At 38.4% G+C, this 16,831-nt stretch overlaps 1 protein-coding gene across 1 annotated transcript; it reads left to right on the top strand.

The window, feature by feature from the left end:
* Nucleotides 1-14,666: 14,666 nt before the first annotated feature.
* LOC133287490 (uncharacterized) lies at nt 14,667-15,935 on the top strand. The gene is made up of 2 exons (XM_061485120.1): nt 14,667-14,727; nt 14,806-15,935. Exons 1-2 carry the CDS (start codon nt 14,667-14,669, stop codon nt 15,933-15,935), a joined length of 1,191 nt encoding a protein of 396 aa, XP_061341104.1.
* Nucleotides 15,936-16,831: the final 896 nt, after the last annotated feature.

Here is a 16,831-nt window from a genome sequence, read left to right as displayed (position 1 = left end):
GTTCCCTACTATAGAGCTCCCCAAAAGGTGGTGGGTTTTCAACCGGGTTCATTCTTGATTTCAGAGCAGAAACCATGCAATCAGTTAAAAGCTGATCCGAATTCGCGTTCTTTCATCGTCAGTCGTTTCTTTCATCGTCCTCTCTCTTCAACAATTTCTCCAATTCCCCCTTTTTTTTCTTCGCTCGTCTTCGCTGCCAGTGCCAGGTAAATGACCTTGGCCTGCTTTCAATAAAATGCACTTAATGATTCACACACTGGTTGACATTGTCTTAATGTGATTTTTTCGCTTTGGAGTTTGGACAGTTCTCAGATTCGAAATCAAAGCTATATTATGAATGAAGCATTAGTTTAGATTCTTTAGAAATTGATCAGTTCTTTGGGGAAATAGAATTGATCAGTTCTTTGGGGAAATAGATGGTATAGATTCTGAAGAATAAGTCACTTTACCATAGTTTTAATTTTGGTTCAGGTACTTTCAAATAGAAACGGTTTGCTTTTGGAAGTCAAAAGTCAAATATCCAAATCCCAAAGAATGACATGAATTTGTGCAGAAGAATTCGTTTGTGCTTGATATATAGTTTACTGGACTATCTGATATTGATGTGATAAGAGAGATATAATTAAGTTTTAGGTTTAATATCATAGATGAGAGAAACATCTCAAAACTCATAACTGTTTTGTGGAATCCTCTTTTTAAGGTTTTATATTCATGTTCATAACTTATGTTTAATGTGTTCGAGGTTCCTTGGTGCTTGCTATTTTGTATCTGTTGCTTTCAATTGAATTTATCTTAATAGTGGTAGTTGTTAATAAGAAAAATGGAAACACATGACACTGATAATTATAAGAAGATACTATAATTTGAAATTAATCACTATCATAACCACAGATACGTTGGCTAAACATAAACAGCAGAAAATGGAAGTCCTAGTGCTGAGATTTTAAACTAATCACTATCATAACCATTTTTTTTTAGCCAACCCACGAGCTAACCCGCGAGCTTTTTTTTAGTCAACCCACGAGCTTTTTCCTAAGCCAACCCGCGAGCTGATTTTCGAGCCAACCCGCGAGCCAACCCTAACCCGGCTCGGGTCGGGCTGGGTTGAGTTTTCTGGCTCGTTTTTTTATTTTGAGCCAACCTTAACCCGACTCGTTTTTTTCGGGTTGAACACAGGTTGGGCCGGGTTGGCCCGTTTTGCCAACCCTAAGTCTACATATTGTTTTCATGGATTACAAGATTTATAAGACTCAAAGCATATACAAGCTGTGCAAAAAGTAATACATCTGCGCCAAGTATTCCATGTTATCCTCGTACGAGTACTAAAATAACATGATAATTTGAAACACATAACAAAATCCTAACATCATGCCCAATACAAGACTCAACTTACATGTTGTGGTCACATGGGTACTTAATACCATAATAGCTAAAGCCTAACGGTTCAAGAGACAAGTCTTTAAGTATCATATTCATATTCAAAAAGCTGATAGTACTATAACACTTTGAGTCCACAAGAAATTTTATCACTCGAGTAAGATCTTTTTTAATCCATTCCATTTGAATTGGTATTTTCTTCATCATATTTCTTGCGAAAAAGCGTTTACAATAATTAGTATCGGGCAATTTATTTGTGGACGAATTTCTTCATATATTTTTGTTTTTTTATTTTTTGTACAAATTTATCTTATGTATTTTTTATATACACAATCTAGATCTTGTCTCTATATTTTTTTGTATACAATCTTTTCAAAAATCCGCAGGCGAACGCGCGGTAGCGTTCGTGGTGGTGCTTCAGGATTCCAATGTACTGCGTCCAAGATCAGAACGAGCTTGCCGGCGGACCACTGCCGTCCCATTCTTGAGTGAGCTGGAGCGCAGCCATCTTATCCACTGAACTAGCTAGAAGCTATCGCTTTTATCAAAGGCTCTAAGCTCCCTAGAGGCTTGGCCTCTTTATCTTTTAAACCTGTAAAGGGGTTGTATGCTAAACCCCCATCCTGAAGAAAGATATTTCATTTCATCACTGTCATGGAATATCCAGATATTGGGGATCTAATATCCAGATATGACATATCCGAATATGTCCCTGACAAATATTTGAATATTCTGGGTGAACAGAAGCAAAAATAAACATTTAAAAAGAAATACTATGGACCTTATGGAACTTAAATATGGAAGACTTAAATTCACTTCTAAAGAGTGTGGTGCCTTAATAAATGTTAAGGAAGATGAAAGTAACTATAATAAATAATTTAGATGCGATTGGATGTCTTAGAGTGTGTATTGGTTACTATGTCAGGATGACTAGATAAGATAAGAATTTGGTAAGGTTGGCATGAAATGAATAAAATAATTAATGGATAATTCTGATATCAACGGACATTACAAATGAATGTTTAATGGTGGTCATGATAATAGGTAAATGTAAGATTAATTATGCAAAGTGTAACAAGTAGGAAAATGAAAAAAAGATTATCCAAATTTTCACTTAATAATTATAACGTTATTTTCGCTGCAAGTAAGTAATATTAATCTTCGCTTAATACCATTCTGATGATAATACACCGGGTACACATGGGGTGTTACAAACGATGTCTTGACTCATACATCCCATATTACTTGTGATAACATGCACTTGCGTTAAGGTGTGATTATTATTAGATTGCAAAATTGCACAACATGAATCCTTTTAGCTTGTCCATCTATACTCATATCATAGAGTCGTCCCCGAAAGTACATTGTTCTCATCATGATTTAGGCCATTAGAGTTCTACAATCAAAGTATCACCTTTAGATATAATATTCTATGACAACCACAAGTCTAAGGATGACCCATACAACCAAACCATAAGAGACTGTGTCAAATGATACACGTTGTAAGGACCACTTAGCTTGTGAAGGCTTTCGTGGGTTAGTTTAGTGCAATTTATTCCACTAAAATTTCCACCCAGAATATTAACTAAGGCATCTCCATGCCCACATCCATGAGGTTTGTGTCTTACACATTATCATGTAAGTAGCCTAAAGTATTTAATTACTTTAGCCAAAGGTATGCATTTAAAATCATGTAATTATTTGTGTTCTTCACATTACTCATTGAGTTTTTTTCAAAAATATCATGATAGAAATCTACACTATTAGATTTAGATTTGGTACATTATGTGTTACGACCTGATAGATCGTGATGTCCAATCAGAGATTGGTATGTTAATATAGGATCTGTTTTCCTTCTCTCAGGTACCTTTGGGGGAGGTACCTTAGAGATCAACATATCACTGTGCACAATAATACAACCGACGTAGTCAAGGCGTGGGGTGTGTGTACAGTGACAAGCTAAGAAAGAGGGTTTAGAATATGTGTACCTTATTGATTTAACCCCTTATTTATAGATGTGTTACCTGGCAGGAGTGAACTCCTAGGCCTCTTAGGAGTATTGGAGGTCCAATTGTTGATCCATTGTTGTCGTAGTAGGATTTGTATAATTAAGGAATATTTCCTTAATTTCCTCTTAGCTATTAGCTCTATTTGGGCCTTCTAGAATGTGGCCCTTTGTCAGGTCCATAACAGTTGCCCCCCAGCCCGGTAGTTTGGTTGTCCAGGCTGCTGGGGGTGTAATAACAGTAATCTTTCCATTTGAATTTTCTTTGCATGTTTTATTCAAGCTGGCAGATCGAATTCTTGCTCTGACTTGGCATCTTCATCGAAGCAAATTTTTTTGGGTTGGAACTTTTCTTGGCCGACTTAATTGGGCCAACGATTGCAGCTATTGTCTCTGTCATTCATTCAGCCAGTTTTAGTGAACCGAGTATTGAATATGTTGTTTTCGTATTTCTCCCTCCACCTTTTTTTTTATGCTGAGGTGGTGCTTTGGTGAGGTAGTGTTTGCCTCCTTTTAACATCGAGCTCGGCTTCTCTTCCCGAGGCTTTCGTTTTGAGCCCGGCTTCTTGCACCGTGGCTTTACTGATTCATATCAGCTTTTCAACATCGACTGAAGAAAATGACTTGGCCAAGGTCTTTCATGCGGATTTCGCTTTTTGCTTTTCACCCGATTTTCTTAACTAGGTTTTAAAATTTGAGGCGTCATAGTGACTTGATCAGGGTCGTATCAATCTGTCCCTTATTTTTCAAGCCTGATTTCATTTATCACAGTTTGTACACATGTTTATTTTGACAACATTTAGGATTCAGAAGCGTCCTTCTGTTTTCCTATGCCTCGGCTAGAAGCCACAGTCCTGTAGTGTGCTTTTTATTTTTAACCCGTTTTCTACCCAGGTTCTTGCACGTTGCTAGACGTAGGTTTCCAATACCTTGGTTTCATAATATTTAACTCGGCTTCTTGCCACAGTGTCATTTTTTGACTTCGACTTATTTAACCGGTTTGACTTGTGAGCCATTTCGGATTAGGGTGCGATCCTTTCTCCAAGATAACATCTCTCCAAACCCATCTTCATTTTATCCCGGATTGGGGTGTGGTCTTTTTTCCAGGATCCCATATCTCCAAATCCGTCTTTATTCTTTATCCCGAATTTTTATCCTGGGTCGTTATCCCGGATTGGGGTATGATCTTTTTTCCAGGAGCACATCTCTCGAAATTTGTCTTTATTCTTTATCCCGGATCTTTTATCCTGGATTGTTGCCCCCCATTCTGGCAGTCTGGGTGTCTGGGATGCCGGGGTGCATACTATGTTGAGCTTTTGTTCTATCTGATAAGTATAGTTGGGTTGTTGTGCATTGCTCTTGCTCGCATTTGCGAATATTTTATTCTCAGTGCCTGGAAGTCGACCATGTTCATGGTCCGAGCCTTGTTTAGCCTTTGTTCTGTGATGTATTATTTCAACCATCTTGTTATGTTGAATTCTTACTTCAGACATCCTCCTTTGCTTTCCTACCCGGTAGTTTGGGTGTCAAAAGCGAAGTTTGTTGAACTATAATCTTGTTGGTCAAACTTCTGTGACCGAGGTCTTTATTGGAAGTGAGAAACTTTTTTCCTTTGACCTTTTTGCTGAAATTTTATTGATTCATTGATCCATGTTCTGAATCCATGGATCCTTGTCAATCCGTCTTCTGGATTTATTTTTTCTCATTTCGTTATTTCTTCTATGCCGGGCTTCATGAGCCGGGTACCGTGTATGCCGGGCTGAGTCACCGGGATCTCTCCTGATGCTGCAACAACCCCAGCGGATCGATTACTGACTTCTTCACCCTTTTCCACGGCGGCCTCTCCTCCTTGGGTATGAGTGACTGAGTCACCTACTGGAGATACAGAAGAAGGTGGAATGATCTGGCCATTACGAACGTATGCCCAAGAATTCAAGCCGGCCACGTTCAGAGGAACCTCCGGATTAAGGAGTTGAAGTTGGCTTAAAGTATTATAGAAGGAACCAGAGATGGTTTTTTCAAGTTCACCCCGGTAGAGCTGGGCACTAGCCTCAGCCTCCTTCAATTTCTCCTCCAACTTCTCATACCTTATCCGGAAGTCCTTCATCCTCAGGGCTTCGACGACATTCTGGTTACGAATCTGGGTATTATCTCGCTGAAGAGTAGTGAAGCCCTCCTTTGTTTTTGTCAGGTCAGCAACAATTTGGACATGTTCCTCTTTTAAAGAGGACAAATCGTCCTTCACCTTCAGCAACTCGGCGTACGTCTTGGCTCTCTCTTCCCGGGATGCAACTGTCTCACTTAGAGAGCGAAGATAATTTTGCTTAAGAGAAAGCAAAGGCCCTGCCAATCTGGCCATCTTTACGCAACAAAGTTCAATCTCCTCTACCTCTTTAATCTGGGCAGCGGTAAGAGGAGAGGAGTTGTAAAACGATGTTGGAGCACAAATTGCATCCTGAAGAACACCATTCATCCTGGACTGCCACACAATATGTTTGGCCAATTCGGGAGATTGAGTAGGTGCAGGAGTCTTCATCACTCGCTGAGAAGTGGTAGGGGCACCAGTATCAGCAGGGACCCTTGTTCTTGGCACTACCAGAAGAGGCATGACTCTTATCAGCCGGCATGCCTTTAGGTTTGTCAGTAACAACCGCCTTCTTAAGCTCGGAAGCCTTCCTCTTCTTCGACAACTTGGTAGAAGTTGCCTTTTGTTGGGTCAAAGCGGCCAACTAGCTGGGGGGCTCATTCTGTTGGTTCTCTATGCTAGGAACTGCAGAACAAAAATGACAAAGAAAGTTATTAGATGCAAAGTAAAGAATATGCATGCAATGACAAAAATAAGTCATACTTAATTCAGCATCGAGCTCCTCCTGCGATTTGAAAAGAAGAGATGCAACACTAGCATGCTTGTGTGATTGGAGATATGTACCAATGGCAATTACACTATCGACATCGATATGATTCAACTCGGTCTCTTTGAAGCGGTAGCTAGAAGGGGGAAGTTGGTATTGGTCAAATGACCAGTGCAAGGGAAATTTTCCCTCTACATCCTCAGCACCACGATTATCAAGGAACCATAACTCTTGTCGGGATGTGCAGAAACTTTAAAGAACTTGTCTTTAAAGTTCTTGAAAGAATCGGTATAAACGCGGAAGAGTTTGCAACCAGGGATACCTCAGATGGTAACCCAACATTTTCCCTCTGCTGGTTCACGGTCAGTTTGAGGGGTGGGGACTTGAAAAAAGAAAAAGAAAACACAGAAAGAAGCAGAAAGAGTAAGATATGCACAAAAACGCTCAAAAGCCTTGATAAATCCCCAACCATTGGGGTGGAGTTGGGGTGGAGCTATTTGAAGGTGATTGGGAAGGTCCATTTGGAACTCGGTCAAAGGAAACCAGACACCAATTTGGGTCACGACATCCTGATAAAAGAAAAAGGAACAAGGTTCTTCTGAAGTTCCTCCAAAGCAAACCAGTTCATCTTCTCGCGGGGGAACTATATCATAATTCTCTAACTCCCCAACGAGGAGACCAGACACATCACCCGAACTCATTTCGGAAGTGATACTTAAAACCTCGTAAGTAACCCAAGGAAACTGGGATACTATAGAGGCAGGAGGACACTCGGGGTATGACTCAGTAGAACCCGACTCTTCTACAATCTCTGGGGGGGAGATGCCATAAAAACCTATAACAAAGAAAAGAACTTGATCAGCAGAAGATAATGGGCAAACCTGAATCAAAAATGCTATCAGAAGAAGAATCATTAGAAGATGAGGAAGTCGGCACATCAGAGATCATGATTGGGTCATCTGCCCTACCAGATGCGGAGATAGATCCCGAAACATCTCCATGCCGACAGCTAGCCAAAGTAGACTCGGCCAAAGAGTCACAGCCTTGCTTAATAAGTTTGGAACTCAAATAGACACAAGAATAACAAGGTCCAATTTTTTGGGTAAGGGGAGATTGAGAGCTACCTCGGTGGACTGATGTAGAACCCGGATGTGTTATAAATAAACCACTGTAGGGCTTAGGATCGGTTTGGGGAAAGTGCTAGGGAGTACGTCGGCTCATAGATAGACGACTCCTATCCTTGGTGAACGAACCTCTACCCCGGCTCTGCCCTAACCCTCTATCAGACAATCCGGATCTCCTCTGGGATCTACCACCGCGGTAACCACGAAGCATGGCTCCACATTTTTCTTTTTCGATCTTGGGGATTCCCCACAACCAGAAATGAGCACCAGGGGGAATCTTTTTCAAAAAATCAGAATTCTCCTCTTTCTTCTTCTTATAGTGCAGAGCTGAAGAAGGAGGGTTTTTCCCCCTCATTGTGTTAAAAGATGTACACTAGAATGGAAAAAGTGAAGCAACACACAACACTTTGAATATATTTGGGGTGGAAACAGCAGGGAGGAAAACCACCCAGTAAACAATTTGCCAGAATAAGGTTCGAAGAAAAATGAACTCACGATAAAATGGCAAATGCAGACAGCCAAGTACAAGTAATGCAGAAAAAAGGATAAGGCAGGTGCGTAGGGAAATGGTAAATACCTGAAGGTAAAGAAGGTGAAATCTCAGAATATGCAGAAAAGCACTTGTGGATGCTAACGCTCAGAGGAATTGGGGCAAGGAACTTCTTCAAGACAAGCAAAGTAAAAAATGAAAGAAAAGAAGGTTGCTTACTTATATAGGCGCAGGTGCAACTGCAGCTATCGTGGATGGCATGGGTCAGGGGTACCAGTGTCTTCTCACACATGGTAGTAACCGCAACATTCGTGGATGGCAAGAGTCAGGGGCACCAGCGTCATTGCACTTAAAAAGCATGATTAGACGCCTGAAACGACGCTGCTAATAAATGCGCATGAAACGCGAAAACGACATAAAATGGCTGTAGCACGCTAAAGCACGTGGCCAACAGCACGTGTCAGAAAGAAATAAGTACTACTCATAAGTCAATACACTAGACTGAAGACACGTGTATATGACAAACTCTTAGCCGGGTTATAGGAGTGACGCTTGGGGGCAACTCGCCGGTTGGATCCCAACTACTCAAGCACATTCGTTACCCGGTTGCAAATGCAAAGTATCTTGCCGGGTTCATGCATAACCCGCAATATATAACTGACTAGGGAAAATTATTCCTGATTCCAAAAGAAAGAGACAACCTTAGGACGTGTGCATAAGACATGATGCTTGGGGGCAACTCGCTAGTTGGACCCCAACTACTCAAGCACATCTCAAACTCGGTATAGGAATACGCAAATAGCTTTCCCGGGTCCATGCTCAACCCGCCGAGATAAGGGGCAATAAGGACCCCGGTTGAAAAACATCAAGAAGCATGCATGCAGAGTTTACCAGACACTCAAATGCTCTCAGCCTAGTAAGAATAATGCTCTCAGCCCAGCAAGAAGCTCGAAGTAAAGCAAGTAAAATGCAAGGAAATTCACCCCGACAACCCGGATGCCCAGGTAGCCTGGCTGAGGGGCAACTGTTATGGACCCGTATAAGGAGCTCATTGAATGGCAGACCCAATAATGGGCAATCCAAGATGTGAATCAATTATAATTACGGATAGTATCCATCAAGGACATTAATCCTAATACGACAGCATAATGAGCAGGCTTGGGCCCCTATCAAAGGCACCAAAGGCCCGTATCATACTATCCACAGGTAACCTCTATAAATACAAGGTAAACTCTAACGGTACGTTACGCTCTCTCTTATTGATATGCTGTCACTGTGCACACACACACCTTTTGGCTAACGCCGTTAATAGTCTATTGTGCACAGTGATCTGCTTGACTCAAGGGTATCTCTTCCATAGATATCTTGGAGAGGACACTAGATCCAAGATCAACATACCGGCCTATTGGGCTGGACATCTCTGTCTCCAAGACAGAACATTATGATATTTGTGATCCAATTGATGTTCCATTATTAGAAGACTATATATTTTGTAATTGTTATTGATGATACTTCACGAAAGATATGTTTTTTTCCTAGGAAATCTAAGCACTAGGAGTTCCATTACTTTCAGCAGTTTCATGTTATGGTGAAAAGAGAAACAATGATGCTCCATAAATGCCTCCATACTAATATTGGATGAGAATACACTTAAAAAGAATTTAGTTATTGCTCTAAATATAACATTAAACAGAATAAGATTGATCCCGAAACTCCTCAACACAATAAAGTAGCAAAGAATTATTATCCACTGTTGTTCTTGATTTTACTTTAAGTTATTTATTTCAATTTGCGTTATATCAATTGGTGTGTTTGGCCTCCAACAAAGGCTTGTTCCTTATTCCACTAATGTATGTATAATAATCTCCCCCATTTTGTTTTTAAGGTTTTTTTTTTTTTAATTTAATGAATGTTTAGGCATGTAGTAGTGATTTTTCCCTGGTACTGTAATTGAATTCTTGGGTATTGTATGCTGGAGTTGTGTTGGTTGGAATTTGGTTTGATAAGGGTTACACGGGATGAAGAGTATTAGGGCTCTTCTCTTTGTCCTTTCTAATATATCTAGCAGAATCAACATTACACAATGCATGTTTTCAACGTGGAAAAAAATATATTTGCAAATAGAAGGCTACTGTAATAAGGGAGAAGTTTAAAAATTCCCATGTGATATTGTTTTAAATCACTTATATCCTTTTTTTAATCACTTAACTTCGTGTTATTTTTTTATCCACCTCTCCTTTACACTATTCAAAATTTGACTAAATATATCTACTTTATCTTTCTTAGAAGAAGAAAATAAAGTGATAAAAAAGGAAAACAAGATCAAATGTTGTGAAAGTTTAGAATACTTAATAAAAGACTAAAATAAAAAAAGACAAATGTGTCTAAATAAAAAAATAGAACAAGGACAAAAAAGTAGAAGAAAAAATAAGACCAAATATGTTAAAAGTCATAACAGTAATAGACAAAACTAAAATTTAAAAAAAATATAAATAGTCTAATTGAAAAAATATATACTGAATACAAAAAATAGAAGAATAAATTAAGATAATAAATAGAAAAAAAAGAAATAATAGTTTCGAATTTTTAATATATTTGGTTTTATTCTTTTATTTTTTATCTCTGATTTATTTTATTATTTTTATTTAGATATGTTTGTTCTTTTTTATATGCATATTTTATTCTCTCTTTTTAATTTTTTTTTTTACAAAAGTATTTAATAAATGGGATGGCACAGCCGCTCAAGGCTAAAAGAAGAAGAAGAATAAAATCAAAATAAAATAGATTAAAAAGTGAAAAAATAAAAATAGAAAAAAGATTAAACATATCTAAATAAAAAAGAATAAAATAGATCAAGGAAAAAAAAACAAAAACAAAACCAAATATATTGAAAACTCATAATTGTGATTTCTTTTTATTTCATTTTTTTATCTTAACTTTTTCTTTTATTTTTCGTCTTCCGTATTTTTTTTTTCATTTGGACTATTTTTTTTTTTTAATTTTAGTTTTTTATGCCACTGTTGTGATATTTAAGTCTTTTATGTTACTATTGTGATTTTTAATATATCTAATTTTATTTTTCTTCTATGTTTTTCTTTATTCTATTTTTTATTTTGACACATGATTTTTTTTTTTTACTTTTATTAAGTGTTCTAAGTTTTTAAAATATTTGATCTTATTTTTTTTATTACTTTATAAGAAAGGTAAAATATGTATATATGGTTAAGTTTCTAATAATATTAAGCAAGAATATAGATAAAAAAAATTACAGAAAATTAAATGATTAAAAAAAATATAGAGATATTAATGATTGAAAAGTAAATACCATTTTTGGTCCCCAACAAATTTCACGAAGCCCGCTTTAGTCCCTAGCAAATAAAAAGGCCAATCGTGGTCCCTAAAAAATTCAAAATGGACCTATTTTAGTCCTTTTGGGGATTAATATGAGTCTTTTTTGAATTTGTGAGGGATCTCGATTTCAACTAAATGAGTTCATTTTAAATTTTGTAAGGACCACGATTGGTCTTTTTATTTTTTAGGGACTAAAAAGGGCATTGTAAAATTTGCTGAGGACCAAAAAGGTATTTACTCATGATTGAAAAAAAGATTTTTGAACTTTTTCGTTGTAATAATGTAATTGATTACACGGGTTTATAGCTGGTACAGAGAGCACGTGAATTTCAATATAAGCAATTTTTTGAACCATGTGACTTTTTTTTTGTTGATACAATGAACCACATGACTTTAAATATAGTTGTGCAGATGTTCTGATTTAATTCAATTATTTGCCTTGTAAGAACTAAAGGAAAAACTATTCTTATGTTGCTTAAGATATATTTTTTTTCCTACACACTCTTCGATAATTGTGTTATTTTTTTTTATTTTTTTTCAGGTGGTGGAGCTCACAAATTTATCTCTATAACATAAGATAACTATTTTCTTTAACATGAGATTAATAAAACCCAAGAACTAAACATCTTCTCCCAGTACAAATTTGTCTTCTCTCCTCAACCTCAAGTACCTCTTCCTCCACAACAACCCAAAATTTGTACCCATTACAAATTTGTTTTCTAGCATTTTTTGTTTAATTTTTTTTTTGAGTATAGGAATAATTTCTCATTAGGATTACAAAATATGTTAGTTGTATATTTTATACCTTGAAGGTGAAAGTAGAAGCGGATATATAGATAGATGGCTTCGTGAAGGAACAAATCTCCTAATTAACAAAAAGTAGAAGCGGATATATAGATAGATGGCTTCATTAGGAAATTATATTTTTGTAAAAGAAGAATTTATATAGCTTAAATATTTAAGAGAAAATATCATTTTTAGTCCTTAACAAAAAATACGGTCCCCCACCTTAGTCCCTTACAAAAATAAATTAGTCAGTTAGTTCTTAACAAATTCAAAGTGAACTCATTTAGTTGAAATCGTGGTCCCTCACAAATTCAAAAAAGATCCATATTAGTCTCTCAAATGGACTAAAATGGGTCCACCTTGAATTTGTTAAGGACTAACTGACTAATTTATTATTGTAAGGGACTAAAGTGGGGACCGTGTTTTTTGTTAGGGATCAAAAAGGATCTTTACTCAATATTTAACATGAATTTTAAAAACAAAATAACAAACTTTTATTTGGAATGTTTTCAACATTAACCAGATACACACCTCCACATCTCAACAGTACTAAATTAATTAACGTTGACATTTCAAAAAACTAATATAGCCATAATGATGATCAATGGTTGTATTTTATGTTTCATTTAATCTTTTCCTATAGAAAATAAAATAAAGATATTTTTTTAAACTTTATTCTTATTTTTAGTATTTTTTTAATTTAATAAGAAAAATCTAGATCCTATAAATAGATGTGCAATTGTTGTTGTTATGATATGCTAGATCGAGATGTCTAATCAGAGATTAATATATTAATATAAGATTTGTTTGTCCTCTAGGTACTTATGAGGGAGGTACTCTAGATATCAGTGGATCACTGTGCACAATAATATAAACGACATAGTCAAGGCGTGAAGTGTGTGCACAGTAACAAGCTATAAAAGAGAGAGTTTTGAGAGAGAGTGTACCTTGTTGGCTTAACTCATTATTTATAGATGGGTTACCTGATTGGAGTGAACTTCTGAGCCTCAAGTATTGGGGGTTCAATTATTGATCCATTGCTGCCGTAATAAGATTAATATAATTAAAAAATATTTTTTTAATTCTCTCTTAGCTGTTAGCCCTATTTAAACCTTCTAGAATGTGGACGTTTATGAAGTCCATAACAATTGTGATTACTCAATCCTCGATCTCCAAGGGACCCTATGGATCTTGCTTTCATTTTCCAAACTATTTCAGCAATATTAGCTTTATTGATTACATAAGCTGTTTTTAGGTCCATTACATCAAATAATGAACCTAATCTTTTCAAAGTGCCTGAACCGATGTCATGAAAGACCAAATCTTCTAACATTATAGTTAAACTTAAGCATCAATACCTGGCCGATGTCAATTTGAGTCTTAAGTTCATTAGGAAATTATTTTTTAGTAAAAGAAAATTTTATATAGCTTAAATATTTACTATGAATTTCAAAAACAAAATAACAAACTTCTATTTAAGCTATACAAAATTTTATATAACTTAAATAATAAATTGATTTCACTTGAGATTTTAAAAAATTAGTATAGCCACAATGATGATGAATGATTGCATTTTTGTTTCATTTAATCGTTAGCTATAGAAAATAAAATAAAAAATCATTTTTTTTAACTTTATCCTTATTTTTAATATTTTTTTATTTAATAAGAAGAAACATTAATATAATAATAATGTTTTTTTTTATAAACTAATAATAATGTTTTAATTATTTTATCGGAAGACAATTTAGTCAGATACAATTATATACTTTTCAATTGAAGTTATTTAATAAATTTTTAATTTGTGTGCAATAACTTCAAATATTTTTAAACGGAGATAGTTAGAGAAACGCACTTCGTAACACAAACCTTTTATTTTTTGGAAAATGTGTGTCATTTTAAATCACACATCTTACATTCTGTCACTCTCATAAATAAGTGGTGTTATGGATATGAATATCATATCCCAACTACCCATCTAAGAATCTATTAAGAGATAAGATTCATGAGCATCTCAACAACTCTATAACAGTCAGAGGGCACAAGATAAGGATCACATCCCAACAGAAAGGGAGTTGAATCATACTGCAATTGGGGGAGCTCAAAGGGCCCAAGCCTAGGAAGGTAATCCTATAAATAAGAGCCTAAAGACCCCACGTAAAACTTTTGACCTATTTACGAATACTGCCCACACTGTGCACACACCCACCCCCTTGGCTATAAGCCTATTGCTTGTGCGCATTGATTGAGACCTCGGCTATAAGCCTAGTATACATCTGATATACACTATCTTTGAGCGCATATCATACGGTATAGCAATACAGTCTATCCAGGACCTAACATTAGCGTCGTCTGTGGAAAAAACGATAAATTTCGATTCCCATTCCACGATGACGAACACTTATTCGACGTCCAACAACGTCCAAATACCGCCACACCAGTCCGCAACGGAGCAGCTCCAGGCGACTGCAACACCCGTGCTGGTAGACGTACAGGTCGAAGAGGTCGGCCTTCAGGGACCGACTCCCAGACCCCAGCCCAACACGACAGCGGATACAATTCGCCCACCTCCACACAATGAGCCACCGTCGAATGTGACCACGATGGCCATGAGTGCAATCCTCTAAAGGTTGCAAGAGATGGAAAACAGATTCCTGACTCAGCAACGATTAGATGCCCAAAGGATGGCGGCATTCGAGATCGAGCTGAGAAACCGGAACGCAGAGGGCCGACCTGGAGGAGCAGGTCAGCTCCTGAATGGCGGATCTCCACATCATAACGCCGAAGGCGTCCATCATCAAAACGCTGAAGGCTGACCTGGAGGGAATGGCCATGCTGGCAATGGTAGGCCACAACGTCAGAACGCGGCTACAGTCGAAGGAAATGCACAGAACGTGCAGAACCCTAACCTCGGCAACAACCAGAATGGTGGAGGTCCGAACGACAACCAAGACGAGAATTATCTAAATGATGAGGAGGCTAATGATAGCCCATTCACTAAAAGGCTCATGAACTTGGCTATACCGCCGAGATTCAAGAGCACCAGGATACCTCCATACGACGGAAGTCAGGACCTAGAAGCCCATTTAGAGGCTTTCAAGACCGAGATGTTGTTCAACGGGATCACTCCTATTAAGGCCAGAATCTTCACGACGACATTGACTGGTCAGGCGATGACTTGGATAACCAGGCTTCCTAGGAACTCAATCGACTCGTTTGAGGACCTAGCCCGGACTTTTCGATTGAACTTTGCAACAAGTAAGGCGCATCCAATGCCGACCTATGCTCTGGGAAGAATCCGGCAGAAGGAGAATGAATCGCTGAGGAAATACCTCGACAGGTTCAAGGATGCCGCCCTCAAGGTTCGGGGCTTAACTGAAGCAGTGCACCTCCACTTAATCATCTCGGGATTAGATGGCGACTCTTCACTTGCGATGTCCATCTATAAGAACCCGGTGAACGATCTGGAAGAGTTCCGACAAAGGTCGGATAAATACATTGACGTGGAAGACATGCAAAAGGTCTACGTCGAATCTCGAGGGCGAAGTCCGACATGTCGGAGCCCGAGTAAGAAAAACAACAAAGACCGAGACCAGAGGGGATCCAAAAAAGCGAAGGATACTCGCGATAGAAGGTCGAAAGATCGATCTCCAAGGAGGAAATATGACAATTATACACCTTTGAACATGTCCAGATCCAGGATATGGAAAGAGGTGGCTCAGACCGAGATGCGCAATGTCGAGAGACCTCGACCCCTCAAAGCCAAGAGTGGGCTGGACAGAAACAAATATTGCGCCTTCTATGATCAAAACGGTAACATCACGGATGACTGCTGGGACCTCCGAGATGCAATTGAAAAACACGTCAGAGAGGGGAAGTTGAAGCAATATATCATCCGAACCCAGGGCAAGAAGAATAATAAGCGAAGGCAAAGAAGCCGGAGCCGAAGTTGAAGCCCGAAGAGAGAGGATAGGAAGGATCCAAGACAAGACTGCCCTGCCAAAGGCAAAGAGGTCGGAGATAAGGATGAGGCTTTTCCCGAAGCCGAATTCGAGTGCAACGTGATAAGCGGAGCCCTGGGCGGGGGAGGAGACACGTCCAATGCAAGAATAAAGTACATGAAAGAGGTCATGTCTGTCAGAGACAGGCCGACCTTCAAAGGAAAAGCCAGCAATCCTGCCCCCCCAAGACTGTTCTTCACTTAGGAGGAATTAGCGATGGTCGTACCCGGACATACTGACGGGTTGATAATCACCAGAGTGCTAGTCAACTGTCGGGTTAAGAGAATCTTCATTGACCACGGAAGCTCGGAAGGCATAATTTTCTGGGACGCTTTCCAGAGAATGAACCTGGACGAGAAGGACTTGAAGCCATGCGTCACCGAGCTGGTAGGGTTCAACGGAGCGTCGTCCCCTCCAAAAGGCTATATTGATTTGAAACTCACTTTAGGCATGAAGGACTCATTCCGAGTTGGAAGGGTTCGTTTCGTAGTGGTAGACACCTCGTCTTCCTACAACGTGATCATTGGCAGGCCTACAATCCATGACTGGGATATGCTGATCTCCACCAAGCATCAAGCACTGAAGATGCCAGGGGCGAATAACAAGATTATCACCTTAAGGGGGGATCAGAAAGAATCTAGGGAGTGCTACTACGAGACCCTGAGGGTCCATCAAGGAAGTCCATAATCTCCTCTTCGGCTTAAAAGTGGAGGAGCTAAGGACCAATCGCTAAAGGCATGTGAAAACGAGGTAAACGTGATTGAACTCGACATGAGGGAGGAGCTCCAAGCACCTCGTCCAGAACCCCAGGGGGAGTTGGAAGATGTCAAGATTGGGGAGAACGATAA

The sequence above is a fragment of the Gastrolobium bilobum genome, unplaced genomic scaffold, assembly GCF_033153095.1.
Source record: "Gastrolobium bilobum isolate Gb01-03AN ecotype WA unplaced genomic scaffold, APGP_CSIRO_Gbil_v1 utg5060, whole genome shotgun sequence".
Classification (NCBI taxonomy): Eukaryota; Viridiplantae; Streptophyta; class Magnoliopsida; order Fabales; family Fabaceae; genus Gastrolobium; species Gastrolobium bilobum.
Note: the sequence above shows the minus strand (reverse complement) of the source record. Positions and strands in the feature narration are given on the sequence as shown.